General features: G+C 44.3%; 2 protein-coding genes across 2 annotated transcripts; one reads left to right on the top strand and one right to left on the bottom strand.

Annotated features, from left to right (window-relative positions):
• Nucleotides 1-576: 576 nt before the first annotated feature.
• hap1 (huntingtin associated protein 1) lies at nt 577-13,192 on the top strand (the record flags this gene model as incomplete). The annotated part of the gene is made up of 15 exons (XM_076145508.1): nt 577-841; nt 1,294-1,482; nt 6,910-6,986; nt 7,225-7,341; nt 7,450-7,544; nt 7,727-7,835; nt 7,926-8,004; nt 8,102-8,232; nt 8,544-8,618; nt 8,798-9,009; nt 9,126-9,344; nt 9,489-9,826; nt 10,536-10,727; nt 10,931-11,021; nt 11,981-13,192. Coding segments are annotated over 15 exons (2,604 nt in total), but the record flags the coding sequence as incomplete, so codon positions are not given.
• Nucleotides 13,193-14,359: 1,167 nt separating this feature from the next.
• Nucleotides 14,360-15,625, bottom strand: LOC142994698 (uncharacterized). Its single transcript, XM_076145514.1, has 2 exons — nt 14,863-15,625; nt 14,360-14,484 (listed from the first exon to the last, which is right to left on the bottom strand). Exons 1-2 carry the CDS (start codon nt 15,113-15,115, stop codon nt 14,408-14,410), a joined length of 330 nt encoding a protein of 109 aa, XP_076001629.1. The 5' UTR covers nt 15,116-15,625; the 3' UTR covers nt 14,360-14,407.
• Between the last annotated feature and the right edge of the window lie 99 nt (nt 15,626-15,724).

Below are 15,724 nucleotides of genomic sequence, written 5' to 3'. Positions count from 1 at the left end.
ATGGATGTTCTGGTGGGCATGTTTTATGAAAGTCATTGCCTTAAAACAACAACAAAATATAAAATGATGCAAAATATACTGTATCAGACTTTATATTAGACTTTATATCATCCTTTTACAATAAAGCTGATAATAATGATAAAAATAGGAAATACAGCACACATCAATATCATCATCTATTTCAGTTTTTGAATCACAAGTTTATTTATTGATTAATTTAATTTATTAATTATTTGTTAAGACTATTTTTGGAATGATGGAATGTAAAAATATTTCCATTGCATTGATTTAATGTATCAGTTTGTTAGCTGAAACATGTAAAGCATCTTTGTATTCAATCATTGCAATTTAGACATAGTGTCAATAAGTTTGGCTATACTCAGAAAAATAATGTTAATGTTGGTTACATTCAACTTTGGTGTTTTCACATCTTAATGTCTGTTCTTCCTCTTCTCTTTGTAGTTTTCTCCATAGTTACACCACTTCAGCCAATCAGACCCTGATGCCCGGGAAGCCTGTACTTAGTCCCTGAGCCAGCAGGGGGCCTCAGTCCCACAGCAGGACACCCAACACTGAGTTTGCCTTCTACTGAACTGTCCCACTTCAGTCAAGCTGTCCCAATCTGCTTCCCCTCCCTCTCGCTCTTCTCCTCCTGCTCCTCTTTCTTCTCCCTCCTGGCCACCACAGGCCCACCTGGACTCCCGGTCAGCCTTCTCCCTCCATGAGGGGCGGGGGGAGGCATCGGGGGGTCTGGATGTGGACCCCCAGGCTCAACTTACTTCTTCTGGGGACTTCAGGGACCAGGGACAGCCACCCTGTCACGATGTGTCAACTCTCACTGGTAGGTCACTGATGAGACCCAGAGTGAGGAAAGGAGAGAAGTAGACAATAAAGCCACACGTCACTCACTCATTGAAACTTTAAGAAAAGCTCAATTTACAATAAGTTTGGTTCAATTTAGCTCCAATGTTATTTATTTACTCTGGTGTTGAAACTAGGCATTGAAGAATATGGCTATTTCCTCTATTATTTATCTATCTACGAGTCTATCTACTATTTGTAAGCATTTCAGCAGGAGTCTGGACAATAGAGTGGTGCAGGTTTATACTTTTGTCAGTAGAGGGCAGTGTGATATTTCAGAAAACATGTCATCCCTCTTTAGTTATTAATCTGCCTCTTTTTCTGCTTATCTTTCCTCCAAACTCACACACTTATTCATTCATGAACACACAACCACACGCACACGCACACGCACACGCACACGCACACGCACACGCACACGCACACGCACAGACCTTTGCTCAGACCTGCCAGAGTTGGAGATCGTGAGCCTCCTGTCAGAGGGGCAGCCCAACTACACTCTTCGAGCAGACACGGTATTCGGCTACGACAACGACGACTGGTTGCACACCCCTATACTGCCACAAGAGGTCGTACTAGGACTCACCGGCGAGCAGATTGGAGAAACGTTCAAGTATTTCTGTAAGTTCTGTTTGATTTACTCCTGATTGCGAACATTTCCATTGCATTAGATGCCTTCTTGACCATTGTTAGGACTTATGATAGGAGCGAGTGATGGGTTGTGTTGTGTAAAAGCCCGGCATGTAGTGTTGTGAAATGAACTCAGCACATGTTGTGAGTACTAGTAGTGTAAATCAGTATACAGATCCCAGATCGCTGTAAATCTGCCTTGTGTGCAGCCAAATCGCTCTCCCTTCTCCCGTATCTTTCTTGTGCATTTTGTCCTTCACGCCTTGTTCATGATCTTGCTCATATCTGATGATGAGATAGCAGGCACCTAGGCTGAACTCAACCACGTGTTCCTATCAGGGACTAGACATACAGATTGTGCAACTCTGTGTTGTGTGAGGTTTGACTCTCTGGCAGGTCCCCACAGGTGACGTGTGTTTCTAGTTTTCATTATTCTAGTTTCCACTTCCTTCACTGTTCCATCTGTTTTTTTTTCCTGTACTGAGGAAGACCACAAAACCACCGAATGATAAGAAGTCATTTCTCTGATTTAACTATAAATGTGGTCTTGCAGAATAGTGGGCTGTGAACAGAACACGTCTGATCTTTAGTGGTCATATTTACAACTAAACTTAATACTGATTAAATGCGTTTATATATCATATCTAATATATCATTCTGGGTGTAAGCTGAGACGAATGCTTACCCATGATGTCTGCTCTCAGTTTGAGCCAGAACTACCATGGCGCTCCATAAGGAAATATCATCCTCATGTTGTGTAACAACAATAGCTTAAGTTAATGTTATGATGCTTTCACCCAGCTGTACTTAACTGTCAATTTTTGTCCTTAAAAGACAAAGACTTGTTGTTAAGTAAGAAAAGTTTTGTTTATGGACCAAAGACCAAACGCATATTACATTTGCTTGTTATTCAGGGTAAAAATATGGTATAATATGATAATGTAGTGTAACTTGTATTGTGGGCTTCACTCATCCATTTCCTCAGCACTGACCTTGTGCTTCATTTAGCGTTGATACTTTGGCTTTGAGCTGTGTTGCAAAATGGAAACGTGATCGCAGAGGGGAAAGTTGGGTGTCTACCCTCTGTTGCGTGCAGCCTGACCTGGAGGAGGAGGAGGAGGCCTGTGGGTGAAAAATAGACGAGAAGGTTAATATTTGATTATGGGACACATGCTGCTGTTTCTGGGTAGCAACACACACACACACACACACACACACACACACACACACACACACACACACACACACACACACACACACACACACACACACACACACACACACACACACACACACACACACACACACGCGCGCGCGCGCACTACGGTGGATTTAATGATGGGACACGATAACATTAAAGTGGAAAGGAAGGGAAGCAACGGAAAGCAACCTCATCCTTGTAAATCATATTTCTTCATTTTTTATATGGCGAGAGACTTTATGCAGCATTGGTCTCATTAAGGCAACTGTTTTTGATTTGACAAGGTTATGTACAGTACATCAATCTATTTTCAATGAAGATAACATTTGACTTTTTCAGAAATGTAATGAAAAGCAATTATTTAGTGTGAAATGAAGGAGATTGATGTGACATTATGATAAAAACAAAAATCCATTTAGCCCAACCAGAACCCTTCATGTTGGTCAGTCCATATCTCCAGTGATAACCACATACGTACACTCTCAGTGTGCATTGACAGCACTGCCTCTGTGTGCGCATGTAAAGGGGGTGTGGCTGTGTCTGCATCACTATTACGTCTATGTGCAAGATAACGGCAGCCACTGCCATGAGCAGAGCGTACCATCTCTCTCACATTTACAGGGGTGGGTGGGCTCAGTGCAGCATTCTGCTAGACCACAGAACATTTCACAACTTCAATTATTTATAAATAGATAAATAAATTACAATTATATCCATTTGAGGCTTTACATTAGGTGCTTGCTCAAGGTCCGTGCTGCTGAATACCAGCTTTTCTGGCTCTTTGTATAGATTGCTCTTCATCTTGCACCCCTCCTCCTCTTCTTCCCCTCGTTTTTCCCGGTAGTCCAACGTGGCCAGGTGAACGTTGGCAGGCATGACGACAGCTGGTCCTCACAATCTGAGGGATTACATATCAACACCAAGCAGCTTAGATGCTCTCAGATACACACACACACACACACACACACACACACACATACAGGTGTAGACGCCCACTTATACAGTCTAGTGGATTCTGGTGAGCCTGCACACACACACACACACACACACAGAGCAGAAGTGGTGATCACAGTCGAAGAAGCTGGGGATTTATCAGATGGATGGAGAGAAGAAGGAGGGCAGATTTTGTCCTGTAACTATGGAGGTGTGGAGCTGCTCGACATCTGAGGAGGAGGAGGATGAAGAGAAGAGCTACTCTAGTCTAGTGGAGGAGAGGAAACGCCTCAACAGCAATAATAATAATAATAACAACAATGACATCCTTTGCAAGGAAGTCAAACAAGGTGAGAGCAGGGAGTGTGTGGTGATGCAGAGTGTGAGAGTCTGCGTGCATGCACAGTGATCCGTGTGGAGAAGCTGCACTCTGTAAAGAAAATAAGAATATGTAAAGGACAGAGTGTTAATGTTCTATCTTATTCTGCTTTGCTGTGCCGTCATCTTTGTTATCTGAGTGCTGACTTTGAGACTTTGCACAGCATGCAGCGCAGGGTGCAGTGATGTCATTGACAGGATTTCATGAATAAGACGGTTACCAATCGGCTAAAGGCTTTGTTTGCTGGATCTGGGGGAATAGATCATGATAGTGCTCATAGACTTTTGTAGTTATGTGAATATTTGAATATTGAATGTTTCATCTTGGTGTGGTGAAGGTCAGTGAGCCGGTGTGTATGTCCACACACTCTGCTGCAGCAAAGTCAAGTCTTGTCTGCAGGTGAATGCTGTGGTTTCTGAAATGGACTGCTTATGCTGTTATATGTTACGAAAATGGAATTAGTTATGTTGAAATGGCAAATTTAATTAATTGTTCTCTGCTCACAGGCTTCACTTGATCTATCCGTGTGGTTTTATTGAATTTGAGAAGTAGGATTTGTGTTTTTCATATGAAACAGGGTTGTGTCTGTGGGTCAGAGGGACAAACACTGCAGGTACATTAACTCCTCTGCCTCTAGCTTCAACTTCAGTACTCCTCATACTTTAATTACTACTGCAGTTTCAGTTTTATATGGCATTGTTCGCTTGGGCACACATTCATTTTGTTTCTTGATAATGAAAGATTGTGATACGATTCCGAGCTATTCCTCTTTAACGGAGCTGTGAGTCTTCCCTCTCTTCCGTTCCCCCTCCTGTGTCTGGTGGTCTTTGTCTAAATGTGTCTGGCGCCCTTCATATGAACACTGCACCGCTGGCGTCACTCCACAAGGATAGGAGTTCCTAAAAAATGTCCTCATCTCTCCGTCGTGCAGGAGAATAATCATTTAGATAAATATTTCATTCCAAACGCAGCAGAGCATGATACATTTTCTGTGTGTGCTGCGTGGAAATGGCTGCATTGTTCAGGTCTAATTAAGGATTTTAAGATGCATACTGTTCAAATGTTAAGCTCTGAGTGATGTATCTGCCACTGCTGATGATTGCGTTACAACAAAATGACTGTTCTTGTTGCAAAATGCATAGATTTGAGACTGAGTGTGTATTGCATTACTCATGATAAAAAAAAGAAGACTGAACAGGACTGAACAATCTGCCATCTTTAAAGCAATCAAGTCTACAGAGGATCAGCGTGGATCCTCATTAGCACGTTAGTTAAAGGTTCATCTTTAAGTAGCGAATCAGGACAGCAGTCAGTGGAGCCCTAAAGCCTGTAAGTGACACAGCGGCACGTCTGTAGCTCGTTCTGTTGCATCCAGGTCAGGAGGAACACGTGAGGCAGACTGAAGTGTAGCATAAGGACACAAAGAGCTTTATGGTCATATTACTTTACGAGGAATCCCAATTCCAATCTCTTAAACTGAGAATCAAAGGCTAAATGAATATCAAATAACCCAAATTGACCTATAGACCATTAGAAATGGAGTAGACTTTTTAACAACATTGAATATTACAGCAGGAGAAGGGAGCTTGTATGTTTTGTGTGAATGATTTGAGCTCACATGACATCTGTCCACACTTTCCACTTTTACAACAGGATTACAGGAAATAGAGAGAATTATAGGAAGTACTTTAAAAATAACATAATAAGAACAACCGTATCTGAACATTATTATGGTTTGGAAAATAATTGTTTGTTGAAACCTCTGACACAAAGCAGGTTAGCAATTGTAAATAAAGATGTTTGCAGAATTATGCTTGTTCCTATTGATCTTTGTTGTCGATATGTTTTATTGAGGTTTGTGGGAGTTTTAGCATTGTAACTGTCATTGATATCACCTTTAATGCCAAATCACATGTATAAGTAGTGAGTTTATTATAGCTGTTTAGCCATTATAAAGAACTAAACGGTGTGGTTTTGGGATTTCTCTTGCTTATGCATAACAAGAGACCCAATAATTCTCCCATCCCTTTGTTTTGACCCATCTCTGCATCTCTCTTTAATCTACTTAGTGGAAACCAAACCTTTACTTACAGTAAATCGTCACCTCAGGCCGCTGTGGCGTCGACATTATTTGCGTTTTATAATTCATGGGCAGCTCACATCGCAGTGCAGAGTGCCAGCTTCTGCCCATTAGGCTGATTAGATACTGATGCAGACTCACACAGCTGCACAGTTCAAGTGTTTCCAGGCCAAATTCGAGGACGTCAGTGTCATTATTTTGCCTTGTAGCCGCTTCCGCCTCTGCAGCTGTCTACTCCATCTGCTCTCTTTGGACGAGCCTGCTACGCTAACAACAACAGGGATGATCTGGGTGCTAAGATATTTAAGTCCCTAAGGGTGTCTTGCAAAATCCGACACCTGCCTTGTGGTGGATTCTTGAGTGGAGTCTTTGTGTTCAGTCTCTGCTGTTGAGATATTTTGGTATCCAGGAAAACGAGGTCCTTATTGACGTCTTATCTGGGCTAATAGGGATCAAGATAAGAGGATCAGGATCTGACCAGCCACATGGAGATGTTGTGGTCTCTACTCTGGACACTTAAAGGGGAAAACAGACTATACTCTCGGCACCAATGCAGAGAATAAGACTTTGAGTCCTGGCTGTACTCATTTTTCATTTTAGAGCATATGTGCGAAGGCAAAATGAAAACACAAAGTAAACACAAAGAAAGGGACAAAGACCTCAACAGTGTTGAAGTCTCGCAGCACTGACCACAATGCTGAGCAACAACATCGGCAAAGCTCAAAGCTCAAATGAAGAAGTGTCTCCACCTGCCGTTCATACCTCTCAGGCTCCCTTCTTTCATTGAATCCATCTCTCTCTCTCTCTCTCTCTCTCTCTCTCTAGTGCTGTCCTCAGATCGGGTTGGCCAGATCACTAAGACCTATCATGACATCAAGGCGGTGACCCACCTTCTAGAGGAGGTAACACACACACACACACACACACATGATTAAAGGGGATTAAATGCATCTGCCTCACTGACTGTCACACTTTCTTCAAATCCTTTTTTTTTCTTTTTTTAACCAAAAGATAGAAAATTTTATTTCGTCAAATATGACACGTTTATTTATTTTTTCTCTGTCTTAACTATTAGACAGAGGAATGTTCTCAGTTCTGTGTTCAGTAATGTAATTGCATTATTCATGTTTCTCTTTGCAGAAGGAGAGAGATCTTGAGCTTGCAGCCCGGATCGGTCAGTCGCTCCTCAAGCAGAACCATGAACTGAAAGCACGTAATGAACTTCTGGATGAGCATCTTGTGATCGCAAAGGAGGAGGTACGGACAGTAATGAGGCCCAGCGGGGAGGCATATCACCTCACGTAATCATGGCGATACTTTAATAACAGCACTACTGAGCTCTAATGGCCGTGGTTTGTTTGGCAGATTGCTCAGCTTCGTCACGAGCTGTCCATGCGGGACGACCTCCTGCAGTTCTACGCAGGCACCGAAGAGATAGAGAACGCCGAGGCTCGCTCACCGTGAGTTCACACACACACACACACACACACACACACACACACACACACACACACACACACACACACACACACACACACACACCCTTACATATTTTTGAAACGGGGAATCTTTCACCTTACATTTTGTAATTGTATGTCGAGTTTTTTTATGGAGAATATTTCTTTTCCTCTCCTGGTTTTAGAGTGAAGAGGAATGAGTCGTGCAGTTCTCTGAGCAGCCTGGTCCATTATGACTTCCTGCACCAGAAACTGAAGGGTTTAGAAGATGAGAACCACAAACTGCGATTAGAGGTACGCTGTGATTCATGCTGTCACGTATGAAATGAGAGAAGCTCAAATTATCGTTTGATGGCACGATTTTGACGTCCATTTACTCTCCAGGCCGACGATCTCGCATCGGAGACGACCTGCTACGAGGAGCAGGAACAGGAGCTGATGATGGTCTGTGTGGAAGAGCTCAGTGAGTGTTTTATGTGATCACGTTTCAGTGTTTGATGATGACCCATCCACATTACTGAGCGACGGCTTCATTTGTTGGCCGTTTGCGTGTGTTTCAGCCTCGGTCAACAAGCAGGTAGTCGACCTGTCAGAAGAGCTGGCGCGGAAAGTGGAGGACTCACTCAAACAACAGGAAGAGATCGGCTCCCTGCTCATCCAGATTGTTGACCTGCAGGCCCGCTGCAAAGGAGTGAGGGACACACACACACACACACACACACACACACACACACACACACACACACACACACACACACACACACACACACACACACACACACACAGAAACCGCAGTTGAGCTAAGGTGTCCTCAAGACGCTTACATAAAACTCACTTTGTAAAGACTTTATGTAATAAGAACTCATCAAATATTTAGCTTAGCTGCCTGACTTCTCCACTTAATCTACGAATGGATTTCTGCTCCAATTGAATCAAGTATAACACCCTCTCCTACTCTCTCTCTCTCTCTCTCTCTCTCTCTCTCTTTCTCTCTCTCTCTAGGTCACCCATGAGAATGAGGAGCTGAACCAGCACCTTGGTGCCTCCAGAGAGAGCCAGCTGCAGCTCAAATCAGAGGCAAGAAGCTAACTCTTTCATACACAAACACGAGTGTGATGACAAAGTCTGTGTAAACCAGATCAGTGTGTGTAGCCCCGTGTGTCTCCCACTCAGCTCCCACTCCGCACACTAGTGAATGCTGTGCTGCATTGATCCGGTCCTGCTGTTTTGACTGATGTGTCTCCCCCTGCCTGCAGCTGAAGGACTTGCAGGACAAGTACTCGCAGTGTGAGGCCATGCTCAGCGAGGCCCGAGAGGACATTAAGAACCTTCGGAACAAGAGCGCGCCTAACAGCACGGTGCAGCGGTACACTGCGCTGGCCTCCGTCTTGCCCATGGACTCTTTGGCAGCTGAGATAGAAGGCACCTTCCGGAAAGGCTTGGACAGCCCGACGCCCTCCGAGTACAGGTATGGGTCCGACCTGTGACAATTTAATGTTGTTCAAAACTTACTCACTTTAACAGCAGGGACACTTATATTGTGTTTGATTCTGATGGCAGTTTATACTTCCCCTTTACTCATAGAACCCATCCGTTGCGTGTGTTTGAGACGGTGAAGGTAGTGAGCAAGGCAGCCAGGCTGAGGTCTCACTGTCAGTCTCCGGCACTCCCGGGGTCCAGTCCAGTGTCGGCCCGCTCTAGCTGCACCAGCACCCCCCGCACCAGCTACTACGGCTCAGATAATGCCAGTCTCACACTGGAGGACAAGACAAACTCCACTCCAGCCCCTAAAGATGACAGCAGGTCTGTTGGAGTGTGATGTTAAACTTTAAATGAACAAACTTTTGAAGAAAATCCAAACGAAAACCTAGAAAGCCTTGAAATCCTTTTAAAACATCTGGTTACATAAATCACTAAGAGTTTAAAACCTTCTTCTTCTTCTCTCAGTGTCAGTGGGCCAAAGCGCCTCGGGCAGCCCGGGACCCCAGGGGGCCAGGACCTTGAAGCTGCCTTACGCAACCTGTCGGCCCGCCAGCAGAGCCACTCGTCCGAGCGTCCGTTCTTTGATGTGGAGCGTGAGCGTAAACTCCGTGCCTTGTCAGCGCACCGCGAGGAAGGCGACGGCTCCAGTGGCTTCCTGACGCCAAACGACAGCCTGGCCTCCAGCTCAGCGGCGTCCACAGGCACCAACTACTCCAACGGCAGCTCGCAGCACTCGTGCACCTCCTCTGGGGGATACAGGTCCTATCTGCCCGAACGCCTGAAGATCGTCAAACCTCTGGAGGGTAGGAGCCCAAACAACACAAAACCATGGGAGGATGGATTAGAAAAATGTTATATTCCTGAGAGCCTGCGTCCTCATATGTTGACATTACATTTTTCTTTTGCTACACCTTATACATCATTATATTTGAGTTAAACCTGTTGTCCACCAGAGTTGTCTGGATGTTTTTCACTGCCCCCTAGTGGTGTAAATACCCCCTTAGGCTGGAAAACAGAGCAGACAGAAGGAATTGTGCTAGATATGTCTGTGGTCATATGTAGTACACATATGATTACACTCATCACACACATTCACTTTTTTAGTTTTTATTTATACCTGTTAGGTCTCATGAATCCCAATAGAGATTTTAAAAATGCCTTCAAAGTGAATGTCTGGGTCTCAGGAGGTCAAATTTTCACAAATGCAAAGCTACCCTGCTCTAATATGTGATTAAATCAGACAAACTCTTCAAAACAAGAAAGTGAACAAGCACACATTAAAACAATCGGTCCAGCTGTAGGTTAATATTTATTCACCCTGGATATTGCAGATAATGAAGCTACAGTAACTGTGTTTAAGTGAGACAGACAGAAAAGGAGACAGTGCTTGAAATTACACATTTACCTCACAAACCAGAACATAAAACACATAAAACTTAAACCTGTTTAACACGATATGGAGCCTGTCAGATAAACGCTCTAAAGTCCAAACACGCGCGTCTTCATCCTCAGGCTCGGTGACGCTGCACCACTGGCAGCAGCTGGCCAAGCCCAACCTGGCAGGCATACTACAGCCACGCCCGGGCGTCCTGACCAAAGACTTCATGGAGCTGGAGGGGGACGTCCAGCACGTCTACAGCCTGAACGACCTGGAAGAAGACGAGCCTGAGCCGTCGCAGCTCCCAGCGGGGCGGCACGGTTTGGGTAAGACACCAGGACGCTATCATATACTTCTCTAATGTCACACAATTGTCATTCCACTTCCTCTGTTATCGACACCACATAACTCCAGTCATCACTGATCACTTCATTGAATTCCCTGTAAATTCCCTGTGGTTCATTTTTAATGCTTGTGACCCTTTTCAGATCAGTCACTGTGTTTGTTTTCTCCCTCCATGACCTCACAGTCACATCCAGACCTAACCTCCCTCAGACCTCCCCCACACAAACCATTACCACCTGTCAGTCCTCCCTACTCATCCCCTCCTTGTCCACTAGGTAAGAATATTCATACGCTACTTATTTGTGTGTCTGTGTGTGTGTGTGTATGCGTGTGTGTCCCTGTATTTGATACGATGAACCTTTTCTGAATTAGTTTGGACTTGAAACTGGGATACTGGCAAAGGAAACTGTTATTTTATTTGCTCCGCAGTGGTAAAAAGCGTCTGTCCAGGCTCTTTCATCAGCTCTAAAAGGAGCGTTCGTCACAAAGTAAGAGCGAGGTGCTGTGGATGATGCTCGAAGGCTGGAGAAACATTTTAACAGTAACGGTGGAGGCACAGTATCAAAAATAATATCAAGGTTCAATCTGGAAACGTTGTGGGCGATCATCAAGCTTTAGTTTGGGCCAAAACAGCTTCTGGTGAATAAAACCTGAAGGTGTAAGATGCAGCTCTGATCTGAAACTGATCACTGGGCTTCAGACTGCAGTTTGGTTTATACTGTGCTTCCATCTCCACCTTCATCATTTAAACCATTCCATAGCAACACACCCTGCGTTTGTACTAAAACTGACCTCTGACCTGTTAAACCCTCTAACTCTAGGTTTCTAGCCAAACACCACATCTTGCGAATGTGTGAATCATGTCTGCACACTAACGTGAAGTTTCATCCATCACTGACGCTGAACCACACCAAAACAAATTGAACTAACCTTAACAGTTGAACGTCGTCTTTACTTTTGCACTAGTGCCTTGCTTTTTCACTATTGTGCATGGACCTCTGGTGTGTGTGTGTGTGTGTGTGTGTGTGTGTGTGTGTGTGTGTGTGTGTGTGTGTGTGTGTGTGTGTGTGTGTGTGTGTGTGTGTGTGTGTGTGTGTGTGTGTGTGTGTGTGTGTGTGTGTGTGTGTGTGTGTGTGTGTGTGTGTGTGTGTGTGTGTGTGTGTGTGTGTGTGTGTGTGTGCTTTCTTATTGGCACTGGTGTTTTATCTCTAATGATTCATTTTTTGTCCTCTAGCAGCCTTCCCGCTTTCAGCCTGCCAGCTTGTCGCACCTTTGAGCACCTGAGCACCTCCTCCCCGTCCCATCAGCAGCACTTCAACCCAGGAGGCCAAACCATCACCCCCACCCCCACCATGACAAACTCATCCACTCCATCATCACTGGGAATCCTGAAGCTGCTGCAGGAGCGCGGCATCTCAGCTGCCCAGTATCACAACCCAGACTGTGCTCATCATACAGAGTCCTCATGTTCCGTGGCAGGAGACAAAGGCGGAGGCTTGTGTTTGGAAGATGAGGGAAGAAAGAGCGTGTTCAGTCTGAACCTGCTCGATAAGCTCAAGAGACTGGGGCTGAACAACGTGGCCGCCTGGGGGACAATCCGTCACAATGACAACGATAGAGAGACATTGAAGGACCCTCCAGATGGTTGAGGCGGACTACTGCATCTTTGACTCTTTTCTCCTTCACCTCGGTGACTTTGCCGCCATGTGCAGTGTGTGTGGGGTGTGATGAAGTCACAGCCACAGAATGTGCTATCGCCATACTTTAAAGAGGGACTACATGGATTTTACACATCAGATTGTGATTATTGGTCATAGGGAGCACTATTCTGCATGTGAAAGTCACAAAAACTAACCGCTGTGACTTTACATGGGTTACCTGAGAGCTGCCATGATGGAGTTATTATAATGAACCACTTGATTTAAGAAAAATAAGCGATTAAATTTCCCCGTAATCAATAATTTGATGCAAAGATCATATCTGACCTGGTGCTTAACTCTTCTTCCATTTGGTAACTTATTTATCCTGGTGCTTAAAGTTCATCACGTAGGTCGCCACAGGTCATCGCGTCTTAAAGTGACAGTGCAACATTTTCCAGTCTGCGTTTTAAAAGTCAATGCCCGGGAACTTGATGTGAACGTGATGTCATGGAGGTCAGTTTCCCTCCGTAGCCACGACAGCCGTCCACAGATGCTTTCACATGCGGCGCCGCGCCTCCGTGATCAGGAAAGTAAATTGGATGTGTAAAATCCGTGCAGTGATGTACAGTACTGTTGTTTTCTGTGACCTTGTGTACAGTAGATACATGACTTTGTGTGTGTGTGTGTGTGTGTGTGTGTGTGTGTGTGTGTGTGTGTGTGTGTGTGTGTGTGTGTGTGTGTGTGTGTGTGTGTGTGTGTGTGTGTGTGTGTGTGTGTGTGACAGAGAGAGAGAGACAGACAGAAAAGAGAGCACTACATCTCAGGACATTTACCCCATTCACCAGTGTAATGACCATAAACACCCCCCTCCCTTTTTCTTTTGTGTGTTTTTCATTGTTTAAATGTGAACACTGTTTATCCCTGGTGTAAGAAAAGCCATCGCCTATCTAATGTTCAGCTTGTATATAACAATATTGTCCCTTGGGTGAGACTGAGCAGTGTAAGTTATTGTTAGTTGAAACTCACCAAACTGAATACCAATGCAGTCTCTGAAGAACCTTCAAATGCACTGAAATGCAGCATGTCCTTCCTGCTTATTAGCTGCTGTGATGACAAACACAAGCTGTACAAAAGTGTATGACAAATAGTGTCTCGCCAAGGAAACGAGCAGATCAACCACGGGACAGACGATATACTGAATCATACAGTTTAGGATCGGCTCTCTCATGCTCCACTTTATTACCACTGCATGGCATACAGCGCGTCAGCTGTAACTTGGGAACTACTAAGTGTATATAGGGTATAGATACACTAGTGTATAGTGTAGGGTTTGAAATTGCTGCCATTGCGGTCTTCATCCTCATCCAAACCTCATTTAATCAAATCGGGTTTTGCTGAATCAAAGACGATGAATCAGATGTTCAAAGCAATATGTAGTAAATGTAGGCACTGACTGAGGATTGCGTACAATTGCGCTCTAATTCATTTCTTCAGGAATTTTCAAACTGCTGGGATAGAAATCATGACAGGCATTCAAAGTGAAGCCTCCATGACTCCTTATTGTATGCGAATAAGGGAAATCCTTATGTAAAGACGAGTAAAGAGATGATCGTTATGTGTCGTCTCTATTCTGAACAATCAGCTGTAGCTAAAGGCATAGGATGCTGCGGATTAAAAGGGAAGAAATCAAACAGGTTCTGATGATAATCAACCAAACCTCTGTTTCTCTGATGATGAAATGCACTACTGTTTGCTGAGTTAAATGTTAGCATCACAGTTCAAATGTCAATGTGTATATAAACTGTATCACCTCTGGATTTAACTTTGTATTTCCATCCAGTCCCGTTTTGTATGATTTGTATTGGAATCAATCAACAGGACCACAGGGGGTTAATCTGCAAAATAGTTTATTTGTTTTGTTTCTTTTGCAGGGGAAGTGAAGCGTTGATGTGTAAGATTGAAACAAAGACACGGTGTCGTAAAATGTCATCGGTGTTCCAGCTGATGGCTTTTGTTGTGTCTCACTCGGCGCTCCGGCGTCCAAAGTCCACCCAACCCTGGTAGTCCCGGTCTGACATGCACTCCGAGTTCATCATCTCTGTGAACAAATCATTCCTATGTGAATAACACACACACACATGGTTCAGTATGTAGATACGACACAAACACATATTAAATATTATACTCTCAAAAGCAAATTATTGGTCAGAGTAACCTTGTATCTGTTTCTGGAGTGAATATACTGTACTTTTTTCTTTTTACTTTTTCCACCGCTGTTCTCTTTCCTTTAATCTGTCCTTTCTTCTTTACTGATCCAAAAAATCTAAATCTCCCAAAGTCTCCCAGAGTACATATTAATGCTAAGAGTTGTTTGCTTTAACGTTCTGCAAAGGAGCTGCAAAACTTCAGCCTCTTGCTTGTTTTCTTTAATCAACAAACGACAACCAGGAAAAACCTTCCCCAGCCTGCAGCATACCTGAAATTGCTTGCATAATCTGTTTGGTCATAATCTCGCGTTCGTCCACAGATAGGTGTGCCCGTCTCTGCATCCGTGTCTGCGCCGCCTGCTCCTTTGTATCGTCCCCCGCTTTCTCCCTCCTGGCCAGGAGCCGCTGAAGCATCTCGCTCTCCTTCGCGTCTCCAGACGAGGAGAATCCAGGTGGAGACGCCGAACACGACAGAAGCAGTGCAGCCATAAGTGCACACAGGATCATTGCTTTACCTGCCATGACTGCATGCGGCAAACAACAACGTGCAGGGTGAAATCACATTTATTGGTACTCAAAGAGAACACAGTGACAAAGGTACTGTACCTGGATGAGATGCTGTGTGTAGAAGGAGAAATCAGAGACGTGTGAGAAGCTTTTGGTGCAAACCGCAGCGATCCGCTCTTTTATACACAAGGCCCAAAATCAAAGAGCGATAACAGGAATTGATTAGGATGCATCGGAAGGATGTGCGTAAAGGAAAGGATGGATCCATCGATATGCTTTTCACTTAGCCTACCTTTGTTCGCACTGCAATAACAATAAAACGTGTATGTTGATGTATTTACATTAGAAATCCAATACTGCTTAAGAGCCTTTTACTCCGGTCATACCCGGGCTCCTGCTCTCTGACGGCTTCTTCTCTGATTGTGTCACAGCAGAGAGCGACAGCGGTGTAGCTACTGGTTACTCTGCAGATTAAAAAGCAATATATGTATATTTTTGAATGTCTTTATATCTCAGTGGGGTTTGGGTGTGACGGCTCCGTGGAAAAGAGGTCAGCGAAGAGCATCACATACAATGTTAGTACAAGATTCCCTCTGAGATGTGGTGGTGCAGTTAAACGGTGGA

The sequence above is a fragment of the Genypterus blacodes genome, unplaced genomic scaffold (assembly GCF_046128005.1).
Source record: "Genypterus blacodes isolate CSIRO-AG114 ecotype Tasmania unplaced genomic scaffold, CSIRO-AGI_Gbla_v1 ptg000030l_1, whole genome shotgun sequence".
NCBI lineage: Eukaryota > Metazoa > Chordata > Actinopteri > Ophidiiformes > Ophidiidae > Genypterus > Genypterus blacodes.
Note: the sequence above shows the minus strand (reverse complement) of the source record. Positions and strands in the feature narration are given on the sequence as shown.